The 23,931-nt window shown below is 42.7% G+C and overlaps 1 protein-coding gene across 6 annotated transcripts in view; it reads right to left on the bottom strand.

The window, feature by feature from the left end:
- The window catches only part of LOC138764158 (ERC protein 2), an 871,420-nt gene that overhangs the window by 319,139 nt on the left and 528,350 nt on the right, over window positions 1-23,931 (bottom strand). For all 6 annotated transcript variants that reach the window (XM_069939655.1, XM_069939657.1, XM_069939658.1 and 3 more), the window contains one exon: window positions 21,405-21,565. In XM_069939655.1, the coding sequence (XP_069795756.1) occupies window positions 21,405-21,565 (161 nt within the window). The remainder of the gene's footprint in view (window positions 1-21,404; window positions 21,566-23,931) is intronic.

The following is a 23,931-nucleotide window of genomic DNA, read 5'->3' as shown; positions in this document are numbered from 1 at the left end:
TATGTTTTTGAATGGTGGGAAGAAACCGGAGCCCCCGGAGGAAATCCATGGGGAGAATATTCAAATTCCTTACAGAGAGCATCGGATTCAAAGCCGGGTCTCTTGTGTGGTAATAGCATGGTGCTAAGCACTAGGCTAATCATCCCGCCCTTCCTTGACAGGTAATTAAGGACATCACTGTCCAGAATAGCCATTGTCAACAAGGGCCATATAGGGAAGGAGGGGGGGTGCGGCCACAAACTGAAATCATAATTTTTTTTATTATGTAGTTGGTAGGAGAGAAGTATGGAAGAAACCAATTAAACCCGACCACTTCACAGGGAAGGGTGCCCTCAAACTTTGAGCAGAGCCCTAAGTGGGCCATAGCCATCGAAAGGTTGAAAATGGCTGGTACAGACGGTAGAAAATTTAGAGGGTAAAAGTATAATAAACAAAACTATACTCTTTGCCTAAAGCATGCCATTGGTGTGTAGAAAATATGAGATCCTGTAATTTATTCATTTTAATTTAGTTAAACTGTGACATGACCACATTCCAACCAAAATTACTAGAAATGCTCCAAGATATATTTAAATTCTAGAAACTCACAAGCCCTCACTGCATTTAATTTTAAGCTGTTCTAACCATGTTGCCATGGCTACTATTATCTCATAGGTGCACATTTCTATCAGGAGCAGAGGTATCTCATGGAAACATTTCCAATCAAATTATTTTGTGCCATACCCAAAAGTGCTAGAGAAACTCAACAGGTCATGCAGCATCTATAGGAAGTGGAGGGTAACCAAAGTTTTGAGCCTGAGCCCTTCATCAGGGGATGAGAAACAAGCAGGTAGACGCTGTGGTGATACGACCACCGGCCTACTGCAGCGGGTGATCTCTTAACCTGCAGGAAGACCACCTAAGGGCTGACTCCACCTGGCCGGCTGTCAATCAGCTGACCTGAATAGACCCCCGAGGGGGCTGACTCCACCTGGCCGGCTGTCAATCAGCTGACCTGAATAGACCCCCTACGGGGCTGACTCCACCTGGCCGGCTGTCAATCAGCTGACCCAAATATAGACCTGAGCCGGCCCCTCCTGAGCCAGTCACATGGGGAGCCACCAAAGCAGATTTTTACCTGAATAAAGCCTGTTGTACAGTCTTTTGAGTTTTGTGCTTGCTCGCTGCTACCTCAGTGCACCACAATTGTGAATAAAATGACGGGGGAGAAGAAGAGGAGGGAGAAAGGCACAGGGGGGAAGAGTGCATGCTAACAGGTGGATACAGATGGGAAGGCAAAAGAGAAATAGGATGAGAAGGGGTAGCTCTTTGGATGGACAGGGAAGGGAAAACACAATGTGCTAATCTGCTTCTGGTGCTTCCATTGTAGCCCCCTCTAAATTGGAGACATTGGTTTCAGACTGGGAGATCGTTTTGTGGAGCACTTTCTCTCTGCTGCACCAATAGAGGCCTCCTAGTGGCCACCTATTTTAATTCTACTCTTATTCATTCCCATACCGACTTTTCAAATCATGGCCCCTTGCAATGCCAAACCAAGGCTCCCCACAAGTTGGAGAAACAACACCTAGCATTCCAATCAGACGGCATTAACATTGACTTCTCCAGTTTCTATCACACCACTTCCCCGAATCTCTCTCTCTTTTCCTATCCCTCTGTCTCCTTTTCTCCAATTCTCCATCCCCTTCACTTCTCTCTCCATTCGGAACTGTCCCTCCCATGACTATAGCTTCTTTTGCTTCTTCTCTCACACCTATATCCACCTGTGATCTCTTCCCTGAAAGCCTGCACTCCTCCTTGTGCCCCTTCGTCCTTCCTCTCCTCCCACACTTTTTATTCAGGTGCCTGCCTGCTTTTTGCCCATTTCTGGATGAAGGGCTCAGACCCAAGACTTAATGTGCTTGAGATACAGCATGCAGGTTCGGCGCCAGGGGTGGGGGGGCGGGGGGGTGTATTGCCTCTTCAAATGAGGTGTTGTACCCCCCCCATACAGTCACGGCCATCTCTCGCCAGAAGACCACCCCCACCTGCATCACGAGCATCTAGCTTGATGCACGCTAGCGACTCTCCACCTGCCCCCGGCCGTGTCACTAGCATGCACCCAGCATCAGTAGCACCTAGTGACGCTTTACACAATAAAAGTAGTGCCTTCATCTCCTTTATTGGAGGGACGGATAGGGTTAACGTCCGTCAAGGGTAGGTCCCGGCATCCAACAGCACCTTCACTCCCCCTCGCACCATCGACAAGTAGGTCTCATCATCCAATAGCAAACCTCCCCTCCACTGAGTGAGTTTATGAGCATTCTACTGCACTCCCCTCTAACACACTAATTCCCCCCCTCCCCTAACATTCGTTCTGGCACCATCCCTGACTGTGTTACTCACTTTACACCTATGACTGTGTGGCTCAGTACGACAATAACACCATCTACAAATTCGCCGATGATACCATGGTGGTAGGTGGTATAAAGGAAGGGGCTGAGTCAGAGTAGAGGAGGGAAATTGAAAACTTGGCTGAATGGTGCAACAACAACCTTGCACTCAACATCACCAAAACTAAGCGGCTGATTCCTGACTTCAGGAAAGGAAAGCCAGAGGTGCACAATCCAGTGATCATTGGGGGATCAGAGGTGGAGAGGGTGATCACATTTAAGTTCTTGGGAGTCACTATCTTAGAGGATATTTCCTGGGCCCAACACACCAATAGCATCGTGAAGAAAGCATGTCAGCTCCTCAGGAGTTTGTGGAGGTTTGGTATGACATCATAAACCCTGGAAAATCTCCACAGAAGTGTGGTAGAAAGTGTGCTGACCAGCTGCATCATGGCCTAGTATGGGAACCCCAATACCCCTGAGTATAAAATCCTCCAAAAGGTACTGAACACAGCCCAGGACATCACAGGCAAAACTTTCCCCACTATTGAGAACATCTACAGGAAATGCTGTCATCAGAGAGAGCAGCTATAATCAAAGACCCCCACCACCCAGGACATGCTCTATTCTCGCTGTTACCATAAGAAAGAGGTCTAGGTGCCACAAGTCTTACACCGCCAGGTTCAGGAACAGCTGCTACCCCTCCACCATCAGACTCCTCAATGACAAACTCAATCAGAGACCCACTTAAGGACTCTTACTTATTAATTTTCTTTTTGTTTTCTCTGTATTGCACAGTTTGTTCAGAGTTCTTTCTTTTTTTACATTTTACACTGTGTACAATTTATTTTTGCACTACCAATTAGTTATAATTCTGCCGCACCCACAGGAAAAAGGAATCTCAGGGTTGTATGTGATGTCATGTATGTACTCTGACAATAAACCTGAAATCTGATCTGAAATCTGCTGAGTTTCTCCAGCACTTTTGTGTATTGCACTACAATCACAGCGTCTGCAGACTTTCCTATTTAGCTCAATTATTTTGTTAAATAGGTTTCCCAAAAGTAAACCCTAAAATTGCTCCATTTTGAAGCATGGGTTGCCAAATTGCATTTTTGAACCCTGCTGTGAATGAAGTTCCATGCCAGTCTATAAATTTCTCTCTCACGACTTAAATCAACTTCCTCCAAATTGCTGCCACTTAAGGAGAAATCCCTACATTTACAGAGGTGTATAACCTTTATTTTAAAAGGGAATTGCTAAATAAAGAAAAAAATAATAATAAATACAATACTACTTATGCTGCAAATTAAATATAGCCTTATCACTGTTTTAATGAAAAAAATAGATGCAATTTTTTATGTGAAGAGAGATGCAATAACCACAACTAAAAGGAAAATATTATGCTTTAAGGATTAATCTAAGACATGATGCAGAAAACAAGTAGCAACCACAGCTATTCCAAAATGAATTTTCAGAGAAAGCTAACACAAAAGCTTTTCAAGTTACTTTATGGCTTATCTTTTAAGCAGACTTTACTCTTCCTCATGCAGAAAGACACATCTCCTTTCATCTTACTTAAGCAGGGGAGGTCATTTAGATGTGAACTAGGCTGCAGAGCAGAGGATAGATTGGGTGAGCCACTCATTGTGTGCAAGAACCTCATTCTTGTGATAGATGGAGAGAAAGGAAACACACAGGAGTATCCAGATACAGTAAACTCCTGTTATCTGGAATTCAAGCCACTGGCAGCCTCAGGCAATTGGCAAAAAAAAGTGAGGAAAATAAATAGGTTAAATAAAAAGAAAGTTTAAAATTGGCATGCCTCATCGTTAGTTCGCCAATCCACACAACATGCAATCTCAAGCAACTGTAAAATTCACTTATCTGGCATCTACCAATCCCTTAGGTGCTGGACACCAGGGGCTTTACTGTATTACTCTCTTTTAAGAACCCATCAGAAAGCAAACGCCTATTTGCACGAAACGCAGGTTTACTTGTCACAAAAGGTCAGTGTAGAAATCCTCAGTCAGATTTCCATGCAACATCTGGGCTCTTGGGGTGCAAGTTGTTCGGTGCAATACAAACATCCGTGTTATCCGGAATTCAAGCAACCAGCAACCTCAAGCCACCGGCAAAACAAAAGAGAAATAAATAGGTAAAAAATACTAAAGTTTAAAATTGGTGCCCCCTAGTGGTCAGTTCACCAATCCATGCAATGCACAAACTCAATTTACTGGAAAATTCATTTATCTGGCATCTACCAATTCGCATAGGTGCTGGATATTATTGTATACAACACCCACCAAGGGAGAAATGACAGCTATTAGTGATGTACTTCCAGGGATTAGAAAAATAGTTCACCCAAATATGTTTGAAAAACTATGTGTATGGTCCTTGATCAAGTGAAAGAAATAATTTGAGATAAAAAGTAACAAGCTCAAAGTTAGAAATGCAAATTGGAGATGGCCTGGTATTCATGTTACTTTAAAATCAAAGTGGCAGGCAACATCTCTGAATCCATAACATTCTATCAATGTTTCTGATGTCCACTATTTTATGAAAGGTTTGTAATTTTAAGTTTTTTAAAATTGCCTGATATTGAAAATTTATTCAGGTATGTAAACTGCTAAATGGTTAACAAATTAGCACAAGGATAGAAACAAACTGACAGAGAGGACAAGAACCCACTGTGTTTCAGCATTCTAACAGTGCAGGCTATTGCAGTGTGCTATCATCAAGGCTGATGACGATGCTTGCAGCTTACAAAAGGGATGACAAACTGAGTAAGAATCTCGGCAAAACTTACAGAGAAATGACTGTCCAGCTCACAAGTCAGATATGGTTGGAATGCAAAAGAAGATCAGATAAAAACAAATTATGCTATTAAATGCTGAGAGACAGATTTCTGAAGATTGTTCCAAACAATTAGACTACAAGTCTAAAATAGATAGGTACACATGTTAATTACTTTATAACTCCACACCCAGGTAAGGCATCTTCATGAAGGAAAGCCAGGGTCTATGCCAGTTTATTAAACAATGGGTCAGCAAATCTGCAGCTCAGTAAGGTTGAAGACGCTAAAGGAAATACAGTAAAACCTCGATAGAACAGGGTAGTTGTGGTCCAAGATTTCATACCCCGTTACAGCCGAGTCGCGGAACAGATGCATATAGGTCATGATTCAGGAAGAAGGAAAACAGAATATTGTGACTTAAGACCTATAATAAGACCTTTAAACTCCACATATTAACATATACATCTTGTAAATGAGTCGTGAGTCCATTTTTGAGTTTTGTGGCTGTTAGCCTGGCATCCTAAAATCAATGATTGGGGTCCACAGACACCGCGCTATAAGTGATTCCGTGGATTAACGAATCGTGTTCTAACGAGGTTTCACTGTACAACGATGGCAAGTTTGGATTGTGAGTGCACATGAATGTCTAAATAGGTATATTTGTGCTTTGAACCACGTAAGATATTGAGTAAAAGATCCTATTTAATAATAATGTAATGCTATTATGGGATTTAATCAGCATTCTGCTCTGCCTTAGCAGTTCTCTTCTGTTTCTCGACCGTTGCTCCAGTGTGGGGGAACTGTCACAAGGAGGAACATGAGCATAATCTAAGACTCCAGCTCAATGTTAAAATGTTTCAGGAAGGACTTGAGGGAGTCCTTGAAATGTTTATTTTGGCCTCACTGAGAATATTTTCACTTTTTCTGCTTTGCGGTAGATCTTTCTTAGTGGTCATGCAACTGACATTCTGCGGTAAAGAGATAGTCAATTGCACTCTTACTAATGACGCAGATAGGTTACTGTGCATGCAGTCATTTGGAAAACATGGAAGGTACCAGCTTACTTGGTTAAGTACTGGCACAGCACAACTCCAAAATTGTTAGCCAAAATCAAACACCTGGAGGAACTCAGTGGATCGATGGAGGCAGAGGGATGGTCAACATTTTGGGTCTCCAGAACTAAAATATCTGATTACATTTGAACATTGGAGATGACTATAGCTGTCCCCAGGAAGCGTTTGCACGAGTAGAATAAGTGTGTTAATTTGCAGTATTGGAAATGTTAACAAGCACCTACCCAAGAGGACGAAAAAAAACCAGCTCCAGATCATGGTTTTGCACTAGTTATTGTTGCTCCAGAATCTTGGGTTCCATCCTGATCTTGGGATCTATCTGTGCATGCTCTCCCCATGATCATGCTGTTCCTTCCCATGTGTTCCAGTTCCCTTTCAGATCCGAAAGAGATACGAGTAGACCAGCGGACTCGTGTAAATTACCACCTAAGCTAGGCTAATAATGTGAAGAAGCTAAGGGCATGAGTGAGGCAGTAGGTACTGCAGCACAACAGGGAGCTAAAGGAAGAGGAAAAGGGACCATTGGAATTGTTGCCATGAGAGCAAAAATGGACTGAATTATAAAAATATTGAGAGATTATGAAATGCAGATAGAGGCAAAATTATGTCCAGGACTTCCCACTATCTTTACTGTTAACAATTCACAATCCTTATCTAAAATAACACAGAGGGACAAAGCTCATCATGGGGATGTCATCTCAAAAGCAATTAAAAATGTTAATTAAAATTAATTAAAAATAAATACAATGTTGCCACCAATGGCTACACCACATGAAATAATAAATAAAATCAGAAGGTTAAGGAACTGAAGCAATTTCAGTTGGAAAATTTGTTATGTCACCCTCATTTATACAGTGCTCTCCACAATGTTTGGGATAAAAAGACACCTTTTCCCCTTTTATTTGCCCCTGGGCTCCACAGTTTTAAATTTATAATCAATCAATTCAAATGTGATTCAAGTGCACATTCCAGATTTTATTCAAGGGTATATTTTGGTTTGACCATGTAAAAATTACAGCACTTATCATACATAGTCTCCTCATTTCAGGTCACCATAATATTTGGTACATCATAATGGTATGTATAGGAGTCATGTTTAGTACTTTGTTGCGTATCCCTTGCATGCGATGACTGCCTGAAGTCTGTGATTCATTGACATCACCAGGTGCTGAGCTTCTTCTCTGGTGATGTTCTGCCAGGCCTCTACTGCAGCCATCTTCAGCTCCTGCTTGTTTTGGAGACTTGTCTCCTTACATTTTCTCTTCAGTGTATGGAATACAAGAATTTTCCCGTTTTTAGCTTTGAAAAATGGCTTTGTTGCTTTAGCAGTATGTTTGGGATCATTGTCTTGCTGTTGGATGAAGCGCCATCCAATGAGTTTGGAGGCATTTACTTGAACTTGAGCAGATGTTTCTATGCATCTCCAAATTCACTTTTCTACTGCCATCAGTAATTATATCATCAATGAAGATAAGTGCACCAGTACCTCTGGCAGCAATACATGCCCAGGCCAAAACACCCCCACTACTATGGTTCACAGATGAGGTTATACGCTTTGGATTTAGGCAGTTTCTTTACGCCTCCACACTTTGGTCTTGCCATCAGTCTTGGTCTCATCTGTCTACAAGACCTTTTTGCCAGATTTCTGCAGGGTCTTTTAAACACTTCTTGGCAAACTGTAACCTAGCCATCCTGTTTCTGTGGCTAACCATCTTGCAGTGCAGCCTCTTCATTTCTGTTCACCAAGTCTTCTATGGACGGTCGTCATTGACACAACCACACCTGCCTCCTGAAGAGTGTTTCTGATGTGTTGGACAGGCGTTTGGGGATTTTTCTTCATTATAACCATATAACCATTTACAGTGCGGAAAAAGGCCATGTCGGCCCCTCAAGTCCGTATCGGTGCACTTGAACAACTCCACTAGCTCCTCCACAATTTCCTGAGGAAGCAGAGCTCTCTTCATGATGCAGAGCAGAAATGTGTATAAAATTGTGATCACTTAATTGAATCGGATGTTCTGTCCCCAATGGAGTAAAATTACACTAACAGCAGGAACACTTATTCTGCATACATCTCACGATTAAAATATAATAAATACAAAACGATAATTTATTGATTGTGATGAGAATTTTTTTGTCATCGGCAGTGGAGGACTTCCTTGGCCCAATGATCTCTTTCCAATTACTGAGCTCACCAGTACACTGTTTCTTCTTAATGATGTTTCAAACTACTGATTTTGGTAGCCCTAAGGTTTGGGCAATGTCTCTTACTGTTTTATTCTAGTTTTTCAGCCTCATAACGGCTTCTTTAACTTTCATTGGCACAACTCTGGTCCTCATTTTGTAAAAGAGCAACTATAGACTCCAAAGGTGATCAAAAACTTAGAAGCAAGTCCAACTCTCTTATACTGCACCAATGAAGCAATTAAAACACACCTGTGTACTCAAACACCTGTGAAGCCAAATGTCCCAAACGTTATGGTGCCCTGAAATGGGGTGGGACTATGTATAAAAAGTGCTTTAATTTTTACATTGTCAAACCAAAATGTGTTTAAATAACCTTGTGTAGTGGGCTGAGCGGCCGCATATTGCGGTGTTGCAAACTGTCACCGGGGCGGCTCACTGAGCGGACATGTAATGGCCAGAACGCTGCTCACTCACCTGGGCAAGAAACTGCATGCATGTGGCGCTGTGAGCCGAGTAGTGGAACACTGGACCATTCTGTCTCTTTCGAGAGGGTGCAGGACACCTATCGTGTCTACTTTAAACATGCCAGCCCCACAGATTAGTGACGAGCACGTGGTGACATCGCTCCTGGTCTCGTGGAGCCCAGAACAGGAGGGATACAAAAGGAGGAAGCAAACTCAAATAAACAGTCTTTGGTTGACTAACCCTGTGTACATGTATTCATATAGTAGCTCTCCTGTAGTAGTTGCTACTCCGATTGCAAGATTCAGCCGAAGCTGAAATCTACAGTCACCATGGACACAGCAGCAGTAGTAGCTGCCACCATGGCTGCAGTTAACGCGGTGGGAGTTCACTTGCCCCCTTTTTGGACCCACCAACCTCGGGTTTGGCTTAATCAGGCTGAAACCCAGTTTTGTCTTTGTGGCATTACAGCTGAGGACACGAAGTTTTGGCACATCGTCGAGCATTGTGAATTTATTGCACACCCCATGGCAGACAACCAATACACCAGGTTCCACCAGTTCCACCTGGACACACTGGAATTAACCAGGCACGAGCACAGCATGTGGGTTTTGAATATGGAGGGACTAAGCGACAGGAATCTGTCTGATCTGATGAATGAAATGTTCATGTTAGCAGACGGTCATTCTCATTGTTTACTTTTCAAGACTTCATTCCTGTTGAAGCTCCCATGTTGCGTCTCCATACCAATTTCAGCCATCCTCATTACGTAGCTCAGGAGGCTGACAGACTCTACCGTATGCCAACGCAAGAGTCTCCCCACATACAGCTCGTATTCTCAGCAGATACACATCCCATGCCCCGCGAGCCACCTGTGTCCATGGTTCAAACAAAAAAGGAGGAACGTACTGACGGGCTCCGAGAATGGTGTTTTTACCATTGCCAGTGGGGGAAAAATGCCCGTAGATGCTTGCCCCCGTGTGGCTATACAAAAAGGTGTCGGGAAACGACAGAGCCAGCTGCCAATAGTGGCCTCAGCAGCTGGCACGAGTACTGGCCTCCTCTATCTTCAAGATGATGCTTGTAAATGCAGGTTTCTCAGAGACACAGGTGCTCCCTCCAACCAACCTACTTTGGGAGTGACAAGACCTTGCTCTTCAAGCCGCAAACAGGACTTCTGCTCCCAGCTTTGGCACGCGACACGTCACGATTAGGTTAGGAGGAGTGTTATTCCAATGGGATTGTGTTTTGGCTTCCGTCGCGCAGTCCATTTTGGGTGCAGATTTCTTACGATCCCATGATTTGCTGGTCAACGTGAAGCAGAGGAAATTAGTCAATGCCACCACTTTCTAAACGTACCTGTTGGTATGCATCAAAAGGGTGAGTTTTCCAGCTCGGGGTGCACACCCTACACAAAGACACCTATGCGGCCCTGCTCAATGAATTTCCTGGAGTGCTCTCTCTTCATTTCAATTCCTCCAAAGCGGCCCATGATATCGACACCTCAGGCCTGCCGATTTACACCAGGGCTCGTCTTCTCCTGCCAGATAAGCTACAGCAGGCGAAGGCAGAATTTACTGCCATGGAAGAATTAGGTATCATTCGGCGTTCTGACTGTCCTTGGGCATCACCGTTACACATGGTACCCAAGAACACTGGTAGATGGAGACCCTGTAGCAATTACCACAGGCTCAATAATATAATTACACCTGACAGATACCACATTCCTCATATACAAGATTTCACTGCCCATCTCCACAATTGCCGTGTTTTTTCCAAAGTCAATCTCATCAAGGGATATCATCAAATCCCAGTCCACGTGGATGACATTCCAAAAACGGCAATTAGGATGCCATTTGGGTTGAAGAACAGCGCTCAAACATTCCAGCGCCTCATGGACGCTTTGGACAGGGATTTAGAATTCACTGACATCTACTTAGATGACATCCTCATCGCCAGTCAGAATGAGCAACATCACCACCTGCACTTACGCCACCTGTTCCAACGGCTGGATAAATTCGGACTTAACATCAACCCTAGCAAATGTCAGTTTGGCAGGTCAACCATCGATTTCCTGGGGCACAAGTTCATGGCCAAAGGTGTCTTTCCCTTATCCACCAAAGTGGATGCAGTCTGTGCCTTTCCGAAACCTACCACGGTTAAGGGACTGCAGAGGTTCTTGGGCATGGTGAATTTCTATCACCGGTTCATTCCAGCAACCACTGACATTCTTCGACCACTGTTTCAGCTCCTCACCACGAAGTGCAAGGAAGTTACTAAAGATGGAGTTTGCATTCACAACCGCCAAAGATGCACTGGTCAACGCAGCGATGCTCGCACATCCTAATTCCACCGCCACCCTGGCATTCACCACTAATGCCTCAGATATGGCGGTGGGTGCAGTTCCTGAACAGTCCATCAATGGCCATTGCCAACCCCTGGCTTTCTTTAGCCGCCACCTATGGCCATTGGAAATGAAATACAGCACATTTGACTGAGAACTGTTGGCATGATATCTGGCCACACGACACTTCCGATATGTTTTGGAGGGTCACCATTTCATCATTTTTACGGACCATAAGCCACTCACTTTTGCCTTCAGCAAAATACTGGACCCGACCCGTGGTTCCGGCGTCTTGGAGGCGACATCTTTTTGACCAAGTTCATAACTTGTCTCATCCCTCCATCAGAGCAACCATCAAGCTCATTACAACTAAGTACGTTTGGTATGGTCTAAAGAAAGACGTTGCACAGTGGGTCCGGACATGTACCCCCTGCCAAACTACCAAAATTCAACCTTTCCTGGCAGCATGCTGGCGTCTTGAACATGTGTATATAGACCTGGTCGGACCACTGCCAGTATCTCAGAACATGAGGTACATCTTGATGGTCATAGACCGATTCACGTGCTGGCCAGAGGCTATCTCATTGTCATCCAATGACACTGAGACATGCGCCAGAACATTCATTGCCAATTGGATCTCGAGATTCAGGGTTCCCACACACGTCACTTCAGACGATGAAGCGTAATGCATTATGGACTTCCCTTGCGCGCTTTTGTGGAACACAACTGCATCACCCATAGTCCAATGGTCTTGTGGAACGTTTTCACCAGCAACTCAAGACCACAATCAAAGCCTGACTCACCAAGCCCAATTGGAAGGAAGCTATGTCTGCATAATCCACGGAGGTGATTTATGGTTTGGTTCTTTCAGTTCCAGGTGATGTTCACTTCTCATCCAACTCTTACTTCTCTGACCTGGACGTGCGTCAGCAGCTTTGACACAATGTGGAAGTAAGAAAACCATTTCAAACAACTGGCATGGAACCCCCAAGCACTATGTACTTCCACCTGGCCCCAGGAGCACCATTGCCACAGCCGTATGATGGCCCTATCTGCATGTTTAAGAGGGACGGAGTTGTGTATACTTTGGACATTGGGGGGCATTTGCAACTGTTTAGTGTGGACAGACTCAAACCATCACATGTGGACCCTATTTCCCCAATTCCCCCCAACCCAGGAGACGAGGGTGTCCGCCCAAGGCGCATGCGGCCAGTTCATCTGTTTTCGGCCACGATTCTTGGGGGGGAGGGTAATGTAGCGGGCTGAGGGGCGTAGTGCGGTATCGTGAACCGTCACCGGGATGACTCGCCAAGCGGATGCATAGGGCCGAGGGCCGGGATGCTTCTCACTCACCTGGGAAAGAAACCGCTTGCACGTGGTGCTGCGAGTCAAGTAGCGACACACTGGACCATTGTGCCTCTTTCTAGAGAGTGTGGGGCTCCTATCGTGTTTAAACACACCAGCCCCACAAATTAGTGGTGAGCACGTGGTGACGTCACTGCCAGTCAGTCTAGTGGAGCCCAAACCGGGAGGGATGCAAAAAGGAGGAAACAGACTCGAATAAACAGTCTTTTACTGACTAATCCCGTGAACGTGTATTCATTTAGTGGCTCTCCCGGAGAAGTCACTGCACTTGAATAAAGTCTGGAATGTGCACTTTAATCACGTGAATTGTTTGATTACAAAGAAACAGGGGCAAATAAAGACAAAAAAGTGTCTTTGTCCCAAATATTATGGAGGGCACTGCACATGATGTGGACAATGACATCTCCACAATCTAAGTCATCCTTGAATCTGGGGTTCCTTAAGAAACTACAAGCTACACACAATGGTGCCTATAACTTCATTTTATACGCACAAGCCAGGCACTTGAGCAACACAGAGAGACACTGCTACTGCAACGCACCTTGTGCAAGAATGAATTGTCCTAGTAGTGTTTACACAGAACATTGATTGAATCACATGCACCTGGTCACAGCTCTCGCTTTGTATGTTAACCTTACTGCAGAATTAAGAAGTAGAATGATTGAAATTAAGTTTTTCCTGACCTGGTATCAATTTGGTTCTGTTTATTGAATTATTCAAGTATATTTAAGGCTGAGATAGATATTTGCTCCATATGGGAATAAAATCTATGGGGATCAAACAGCCAGATGGAGATCAACAATCAGGTCAGTCAATGAATGGCAGTGCAAGTGTAAATGCCTGGATATAATAGAACAAATGGACATGATAAGGGACAAAGATCCAGTTCAAATGATAAGGGTTTACTGCACAAGAAAATATGTACCAGACTCTTTGGAAGAAAGTTACAACAATTAACTCAATAGTGTGGCAGATTCCAACATGTATGCAAAGACTGGGATAATTTTAAGTGTATTAAAATCTGTTCAACTTAGTTTCTCAAGAAAATTAAAACTCAAATTTAAAAAAAACATCTTTCCCACAGTGGAAATTCCAGACTTCTTAAAACAGCAACACATTCATTGCAACTACATCATTGTTAGTCCAAACAACCAGGGCAGCACGGTTAACGTAGCAGTTAGCGCAACGCTGCTACAGCCCCAGCAACACGGGTTCAAAACCGGCGCGGCCCACAAGGAATTTCTACGTTCACCCCGCAGGTTTTCTCCGAGTGCTCTGGATTCCTCCCGTTTTTCAAAACATACGGAGTTGTAGGTTAATTAGGATATTTGAGCAGCATAAGGTTGTGGGTCTGAAGGGCCTGTTACTATTGCTGTATGTCTATCTGAATTTAAAATTTAAATGTATTCACAAACAGGAAATTATTTCCCTCCATTTTGTATAAAGAATGGATTCAAGTTCCATTCATTTTGTGGGTGTATATCTGTAATTTTTCAGCATCTGACAAAGCTAAAGCCATCTCAACAATAAATTCAGTCCTTAACTGAAGATATTTTGCTTTGAATTAATGCAGTAATTCTGTTACCATGTTGAAATGATGCAAAATACAACTAATTATTCATCCACAAAAATCACATGGGTACATTTTGAGTGTGTTGTCCAAACACAATAAACAATATAACAATGTCATGGCAACTGCAGCTTTTGATTTGATTCGTTTTTACTGCCAAATAAATGACTGCTCTCCTTAGAAACATTCTTATGCACAAGAATTTTACTGCGTTCTGCCCATTTGCTGGATCCTTTCACACAAGAATTGTCTCATCTTGCTCTAATATATTTCTTCTACTCTGTGAACAAAGCCTTTATTTGGGTTTCCTCTAATCTTTACAATGTTTACAAGCTTGTGTGAAAAGAGCTGGTCAAGGCCTGTTGTCTTAAAGGTCTGCTAAGATGCAAACACTGTCATAGGGACACTTTCTACCAAGTAGGTGGTTTTTACAACAACTCCTGCTACAATTCAAATAACTTCCTGTGGAAGTCACAGTTGTATCAACATCCTGCTGTTTTGTGTGTTGTGAGGTATTTAACTGTGGATATGACTTTGTGCTCCCAGCATGAATTCTAGAAAGTAACTACTTGAGAGCAATTCCCTTTTTGGAACAGTGCTTGAGATCCAGATGGACAAGCCAAATATGAGAGTAGCTACAAGTAACCGTTACTTAAGTCTCAGAAAAATACAGCAATACAGTGTTTTTTATCAATTTAATCTTTACCTTTAAAAGTTTAAGTCAACTACGCATTATAACTTTGCAGGCTGGAAACAAATTTAGGTAATTGCTCATGTTTAAAAGTGTTATTTCACTAACATTATAGGAACATGCAAAGTAAATCAAGCAAATATTTCAGGAAGCCACTCCTCACGGTGATAGGATAATCATTTGAACTTTTTTTTGTGAATTGTTGCAATGCCTCTGTACAAAGCTCGAATCCGAATGTTACCCAAAGTAAATAACTATCAGTCTTGCTTCACATTTTTTACTCAAGATGTCATTTAGTTTTTAACAAGTCATTTTTTATGATAGACCTCCAATCTCTGAAGTTAATGCTCTTGGAGCTTCCTAATAAGATAATCCCCCCTTTTTTTTTACATAACTTTTATCAGATCTCGTAAAACTGCTGAATGTAGGTTACCCCTGTGTTATGAGCATTCAGGGAACAGAATTCATAAATCACGACTCAATAATTTAAGACAGCACAGTATGAAATTAACTCTCATGGAATTTATGTGAAAATTCAATAAATAAACATTTTTTTTTCCTTTTAACTATTGGGTCTTGTGTGCAGATGATGTTGTTTCCTGTTACAGATAAGCATGATGCAGAAAGTATGTGCATCCTTTGGCGAGGATGCTGAGATTTACCAGAATGTTGCCTGGATTGGAGAACACATGAGGAAAGGTTAACTTCAACCCTTTTTCCACTGGCATCCCAGTTAATTGGCCGTGCGGTGTCCCAGGATAGGAAGCCATTTGTACTGTTTTCACTGGGCCACCTTTAATCGGACTCTGACTGTTTTTCCACTGAACACGACTCATCCCTGGGGATCGGAGAGTCGACTTTCAAATGGTATGGATGCATAGAAGTTGTCCACTGGTTTAATCAGCACGTCGGCATCAACTGAGGCCAGAGATATGAGTAGGGGAAGCGGCCGTCAATCCCTTGGCACTGCCATGCTGATTATTTGCATTTTCCATTGACCCTTGACCGGTTAATTCCCCGTTAATTCCTGGAACAAGGTGCCAGTGGAAAAGGGGCTATAGACAGATGAGCAGCCAGCAGCTTTTTCCTGGGCTGAGAGAAGCAAACACCAGAGGATATCTGTAAACGGGGAGGGAGGTAAGTTTAGGGGAGATGTCTGGGGTAAGGTTTCTTTTTCACATATCGAGTAGTGGGTGCATGGCCATGGAGGTTGGTACAATGAGGATGTTTAAAGACTTTTAGGCATATGCATACAAGAGAAATAGAGTTTGTTGAATAGGTTTATATATGCTGGCACAACATCGTGGACCTTCGTTTCTTTCTGGACAATAGACCCAACCAGTCCCCTCCACCACCACAATCACCTGACTGGTAAATCGTGTCCTCACCCTTAATAACTTCTCCTTTGGTTCATCCAACTTTCTCCAGGTCAAAGGGGTAGCCATTCATACCTGTATGGGCCCCAGCAATGCTTGCCTTTTTGTTGGCTATGTGGAGCAATCCACACTACAAGCCAACACAGGAAAGGCCCCTCAACTCTTCCTCCACCACATCGACGACTACCTTTGGTGCTGCCTCATCCACTTTACTGCCAACTTCCACCCCAACCTCAAATTCAATTGCAACACTCTCCCCTTTTTTGATCTTCCTGTCTCCATCTCAGGAGACAAGCTCTTGACAGCCTCTTCTCCAAACCCACAGCTCCCTCAAATACATCTCTTCACAACCTACCCCCTTGCAAGGATTCCATTCCTTTCTGTCAATTCCTGCATCTCATCTGCTCCCAACACAAGGTCTTCTATGCCAGATCATCAGAGATGTCCTCCTTCTTCAAACAATGCGGCTTTCCTTCTACCACCATCAACTTGGCCCTCACCCACATATCTTCCATTACCAGCACATCAGCCATGGAGCCCTCTGCCCCCACATGCCACAAGGTCAGGAATTCCCCTGTCCTCATCTACCACCCACCAGCCTCCGTGATAGCATATCCTTCTCTGTCTTTTTTGCTGCCTACTACACAATCTCACCACTAGGCATATCTTCCCCTCTCCTCTGCCTTCTGCAGGGACCACTCCCTCTGTGATTCCTTTGTCCATTCCTCCCTCCCCACCAATCGTCCAATTGGCACCGCAGGAGATGCTCCACTTGCATCCACACCTCCTCCCCCCACCACCATTCGGGGCCCCAAATAGTCCATCCAAATGAAGCAACATGTCACTTTCGAATCTGCAGGGGTCATCTATTGCATCTGGTGGTCCTGTTGTGGTCTCTAGGAGATCACTTTGTTGACCAGATCAGATCAGTCCGCTGAAACCGCATGGATCTCCCAGTGGCCACCCATTTCAGTTTCCCATCCCATTCCCTTGGCAACATGCCTGTCCATGGTCTCTTGCACTGCCAGATTGAGATCACCCACAAATTAGAGGAACAACACTCCATCTTCTGTTGGAGGACCCACAATCTGGATGGCATTAACATCAATGTCTCTGGTTTCTGTTAAATTCACCCCCCCCCACACTTCTTCTTTCCCCTGTTGCCTTTTCCCCAGCTCTCTCTCTCTCTCTCCTCACTTTCTCTCTCTCCCCTCACTTTACACCTTTCACAGAGCCAAAATCTCTCCTCTCTTCTTATCATATCCAATTAACACCTTTTGTTGGTCTGGATTCTTCCCCCTCCCATTCTTCAGTTTTTATTCTAACGCCGTCTCGTTCTTTGCTTAAACCTTGAAGAAGGACTCAGGCCTGAAACGTCAGTAATATAGTTTTACCTCCTATCTGTGGACACTGCGAGACTAGCTCAGTTTCTCCAGAATTTCTTTGTGTGGGCTGAATGGTCTGCAATTATGTTGTAATATTCTAGAACATGGGCTGCACTCAAGAAATGGAACCCTCCTGTAACACATGGGCTGCTTGTATTATCACTGAGTAGCCACCATATTAATGATATTCAATTTAAGACTGGCTTTATGCTTAGCTTTTTTTTTTAAAAAAGAACTTTGTGAACATGTTGTCTGTGTTTTAGATGGGAAGAAAGAAAATATGTTTGAAGAAGGAAGTCAGCTCTTAAATACACCACCTGACAAGACTAACATTCATCAAGTTCATCAATTTGTGTACAGGTCAGAGTAAAAACATTGGTGTCAGTGGGTTGTCCAAGTAAAGTAAATGAATACTTGTTGAGCAAGATTAGAAGGTAAACTGGGAATAACATAGGATGCAATAGAGTTTCAAGAATCTGAGCTGTGCCAAAGACAAACATCCCAAGCAGTTTAGATTATAAAGCACAGTCCATCATCCTGAGAACATTGCCAGGCACACATGTTTCCCAGTATGATACCAAGACCTCCAAAATCGGCCAACAATTCAAATGTGAACAGGAAAACTCCACTGAAATCTTATTTGCACAAGGACAAATACATATGCTGGTCTGGATCATTCCATTCATAGCTAATGTAAGCACTTCAAAACACTAAAGCAATAGGGCTGCAGATGGCCTTATAAATGAACTGGCAAAAAAAAAACAGATGACATTTTTTGTACCACAAAATAGTCTAATTGCAAATACTTTCTTTTATGGGCTGCATACATAGCCTTTGATAGTTTACAGGAAAGAATGGAGAAGTTTTGGGAAATATAACAATGACTTGGATCTGGATGAGTGTAACATTCCCTGTACATTTTTCTGATAGCCAGACATGACAATAATTGAGCATTCTAGAGGCAATAAGCACAAATGAACATTTGACTGGGAAGACAGCATTCTCTGAAAATGTAATAGTATATTAATGAAGTCTCGAGTGTAACAATGAATTAGAGGAATCTACATCAGAGTTCTCTTTAGTCTCTTCAACATATATCATTAGCGCCTTACCCAAATTGTGGTGTGAAGTTCAAAAATTCTGGCGGAGTTGCCAAAGACAAAATCGTGCAAAAAAAATGTTTAACTTGGTTAATTGAGGTCACGCAACATATTTATTTCTGGGCAGCGCTCTGGATCTTGTGACCCTTGCGAGTCGCTGAGAGGAAGACCCAGGTCTCTGGAATCGGGAGAAGATAGGATCATCCAACTCACTGCAAGCCTTATAATTTCCAACATCACACTCTGGCAGAGCCCTACAAATTATTTCAACTTCTACCGATGAGATAATGATGGGAGAATAACTGAAGTCGTCTTCTTTGTCGCTCACTTTTGGACCAATAGAATTTATTCTCATTCACTTCAACTTGAAATATACTGAAACAAAATTAAGTGTTTAAAAAAAAATACCAGACAGTCCATTAACCTTCTGGGTACTTTATTAGTTTGCTGCAAAGCCTTTTCAATAATAAGGAAGTCTGGCTACTTCCACCTGTGCTCACAAAGGAATAAATGCAATTAAAAATTGCTGACTTGGGGGAGAAAAGTGATGTGCATGCATCTGCGACCAATAGGGCAATATAATTTTGTCATAAGTACGTGTTTTAGGTTTGCATACTACTTTGCCAAAGCAACCTTGATTCTTTTTACATTGTTAGACTACCACAGTCATAAAAGACTCAGAATTCATTTCGTACCTAAAACCACTAAATGCACAGTAATTATATTTAAGTTGTACTGATTTTATAGCTATCCTTGACAGTTTTAATCTGTTATTAAATAAAGCTTGCTTTATCAACATTTTTTTTCTACAAATTATAAGACATCCATAATGAAATGAATGAAAACTTCACTGGCAATTAATGGCCATTGATTAATTTTAAGAGGCAAGTGTTCACAGATGTGAGGCTACAAAATGGAATGATCAAGCTTCTATGGCACACAGCCCTCACATACAATGACCAAGTAACTTAAAATGTAAAATTCAGTTCAATACCATCATTAAAAAAAACATACAATTTGTGTCATACTTAAGTTGGTTGATAAAACTAGAGTGATAATAAATTTTCATACAGCCATCAACTTCTCATGAGGCTTTATGATGGCAGGACAAAGCAATCTGACCCAACAGATAGCAACTACCACATCACAGGTAGGGTTGAGTTTCCCAGAAATGGAGCTCTTCCATAACACACAGCCCACGTCATCCAAAAAAGTAAAATCAAGTTGAACTAAAAATTCTATTGATTTATTTATTTTAATTTATGTTCCATGAAAGTGAATTTCATTCTGCAGCTCAAAATTTTGGGTAATGATTGTGAATTCTGTTAGGGCAGATTTCCATTACCTAAACAGCCCTAAGGTGGGGATGGCCTGTATAATAGCAAATGATATTATTTTGAATTCGTTTCCGTGAGCACACCAGGGGAAAATAAATCATTCAGTATAGTTGCAACAGCAGAAGACAAAGCATCGTTATTACATCAAATAATGATTTCAAATTTGCTTTGTCAGCATGACTGCCTTGAATACATGAAGAGAGTTCACTTCACCATCAATTCACTTTTGCTGCCATTAAAGTTATATCTTCATCACTAACTAAAGCAGCTAAACTGATTCTAAAAGTAAATGCCTTTTTAATCTGTACTGCTTTTCAAGGCTTTTTATCCCACTATTCCATACACAAAAGGCGACAACCAAGCAATAGAGAGCATTTCGACCAAAGATGACTTCAAGAAAATCGAAAATCGCAAATTCCAGTCAGCTCTTTCAGCAGTGCCCTTAAGGCACAAGGATATCTCAGGGAAAAGAAAAATTGTCACCAAGCTTTATTTCTGTCAGAAGGATTGGTTTTAAACTTTGTATTGAAAGAGAGGCAAAGGCGAGATTGAATTAAGGTGTGTTGATCTGGCTGCCGTCAGTTTACAGGAGAAAGCAGTGCTGTGAGGGGCAACAAATAGATGCAAAAAAGGGACAAAGGGGAAAATATATGGATTCCCAGAGAGGAATGCAGTGGGGCCAGTGAAATAGCTATTGCAGGCAAACATCTGCCTATTGCATGTTAGGAAAAATGGAACTGGTCTTCCAGCTGGATGAAGGAATTGAAAAAATGGAAATGGAAAAGTTGGCACAAAGGGCCCATTATTGTTTGCCGTTGGTCTTTCTTTTGTAATCCTGTGACAGTTGGAGATTTAGGAGTCAACAAAACATGCAAGGATGGAATGAAAAGCAAGACTAGAGATGTCTGGATGGGCAGAAATGGGGTGGGGGGGGGGGGCTAGGTTGTGTGTAAGGGCATAGAGATGTTTTTTTGAAGGGATAACAATGGTGGGTTTGAAGAGTATCAACAGAAACAAGGGACAGGAAACATTAGGCAGAGTCGGCTTATTGGAGGTGAATGTCACATAAACAGAAACAAAGGAATTAAAGACAAATCTTCAATAGAGAACAAGGGGAAATTTGAGAATGATGCAAGCAGGGAACCAGGACGGGAGGCACCAGAGCCTGCTGAACAGATGGTATCAGTCCTAATAACAAAAATCTCAATGAGTTCCTAGTGGTGACACTGTTATGAGCAAAATAAAATCATTCAATATTTATAAACATTTCACATATTTAAAACTATGTTGTCATTTTTCATTTTGCACACAATCTAGAAGAAATAATAATTTCCCAGCAAGTACTTACTTCATCTCCAGCACTTCTTCCAGTTGCTTTCTTCGCTCTATTCTCAGGTTGGCAAGGTGTGCCTCCCGCTCAGCAAGAGACTGCTGTGTTGATGTCAGCCGGACCTTAGTGGAATCGAGCTCCTGTTTGGTCCTCTCCAGAGTGGTCTTTAGCTCTTCTAACTGTCAAGCAGGAGCATAATAAGCCATCAAATAACCTTTCGATTCACAAACCAGAATCAGTTCTTTGATCAACATCTAAAGCCATGAGTGCAGTTAAGAGAACATGGAACAATTCAGCACAGTACAGGCCCTTCGGCCCTCGATGTTGTGCCTATCCACAAATCCCTTTCAAAAGTAAACTAAACCCTCCCTACCCCATAACCCTCTATTTTCCTTTCATCCATGTGTCTGTCTAAGAGTGCCTTAAAAGCCCCTAATGTTTCAGCCTCCACTACCATCCTCAGTGAGGCATTCCAGGCCCCCTCTCTGCGTAAAATAATTTACCCCTGATATCTCCTCTAAACTTCCCTCCCTTCTCTTTGTACTTATGTCCTCTGGTGTTTGCTGATGCTGCCCTGGGAAACAGATACTGGCTGTCCACCCTATCTATGCCTCTCATAATTTTGTGGACCTCTATTAAGTTTCCTCTAATCCTTCTGCGCTCCAAAGTAAAAAGCCCTAGCTCTGTTAACCTTGCCTCACAAGATTTGTTTCCCAATCCAGGCAGAATCCTGGTAAATCTCCTTTGCACCCTCTCCAGAGCTTTCCTATCCTACCTATAATGAGGAGACGAGAACTGAACACAACACTTGAAATGTGGTCTTACTAGAGATTTGTAGAGTTGTAACGTGATCTCTCAACTCCTGAATTCAGTCCCCCATTAATGAATCCCAGCATCCCCCATAAGCTTTCTTAACTATCCTATCTACTTGTGCAGGAACCTTGAGGGATGCATGGATTTGGACCCAAGGATCATCTACACTCTGAAGAAACCAACCATAAACCCTGTACTCAGCCTTATGTCTAGTCCCTCCTGGCAGAATTCTTTCCTTCCACTTCTACTCTCTGCTTTCTTCTGACAAGCCAATTTTTTTTATCCACACAGTCAAGGTTCCACCGTTCCCATGCCTCATGACTTTCTGGATGAGTCTCTCAAGGGGAATCTTGTCAAATACTTTGCTAAAATCCATACAGACCACATCTACAACCTTATCCTCATGAATTTATTTTATCTCCTCAAAAAATTCACTTAGGCTCGTGAGGCAAGACCTTCCTTTCACAATGCCATGCTGACTATCCTTGAATAGACTGTACTTCTCCAAATCCTCATAGATCCTATCCTGAAGAATCTTCTCGATTAGGTTATTTGATGTAAAACTCACCAGTCTATAATTCCCAGGTTTCTCCCTATTACCTTGTTAAAACAAGGGGGCTACACTTGTCTTTCTCCAATCCTCTGGTACTTCCCCTGCACCCAAAGAGGATACAAAGATCATACCCAGCTATCTCTTCCATCACTTCTCACAGTAACCTGGGGGATATCGCATTCAGCCCCAAGGACGTCGATCTTGATGTTTTTAAGAAAATCCAACTCTTACGCTTCCTTAATCTCCTCATTATCCAGCACACAGGCCTATTCAATTTTGACCTCATCATGATCAAGGTCCTTTTCTCTTGTGAATACTGACACAGAGTATTCATTTAGGACCTCCCCAGCCTCCTCTGCCTCTAGACATATGTTGCCCCTTTTATCCTTTAGCAGGTCCACCTTCTTTCTCATCATTGTTGTGTTCTTCACATACGTATAGAACACCTTCAGGTTCTCCTTAATCCTACATACCAAGGCCTTCTCATGCCCCCTTTGAGCTCTCCAAAGTCATTTCTTAAGCACCTTCCTGGCTACCATATATTTCTCATGATCCCTTCCTGTTTCCTATATCTAATGTATGCTTCCTTCCTCCTCTTGACTAGTTGCCTGACCTGTTTCGTCAGCCACAGTTCCTTTTTCTTACCATCTTTTCCTTGTCCCAGTGGGACAAACCTATCTTGAACCCTGCACAAGTTGTCCCTAAACTTCTTCCACATGACTTCTGTGCAGGTAGTTCCTGCCTTATCCCTTCATGATTAGCCCTTCCCCAATTAAGCACTTTCCCATTTTGACTGTTTATATCCTTTTCAATAGCTATGTTGAAGCTAAGGGAGTTGTGGTCACTCTCACCAAAATACTCCCCCACCGAGAGGTCCGCCACCTGACCAGATTCATTCCCCAGAACCAGTATAACCTCTCCTCTAGTCGGCTAGTCCACAAGTTGAATCAGGAATCCTTCTTGTACACACCTGACAAATTCAGCCCCATCCATCCCTCTTGCATTAATTAGGGGCCAGTCAATATTAAGGAAGTTGAAAACACTCATAACTACAACCCTATATTTCCCGCACCATTCCAAAATCTGCCTGCTTATCTACTCCTCGCTGTCCAGAGGGTGATTTAGGGGCTTATAGACTACTCCCAATACAGTGATAGCCCCCTTCCTATTTCTGACTTC

Source organism: Narcine bancroftii, chromosome 5, assembly GCF_036971445.1.
Source record: "Narcine bancroftii isolate sNarBan1 chromosome 5, sNarBan1.hap1, whole genome shotgun sequence".
In the NCBI taxonomy this organism is placed as follows: Eukaryota; Metazoa; Chordata; class Chondrichthyes; order Torpediniformes; family Narcinidae; genus Narcine; species Narcine bancroftii.
Note: the sequence above shows the minus strand (reverse complement) of the source record. Positions and strands in the feature narration are given on the sequence as shown.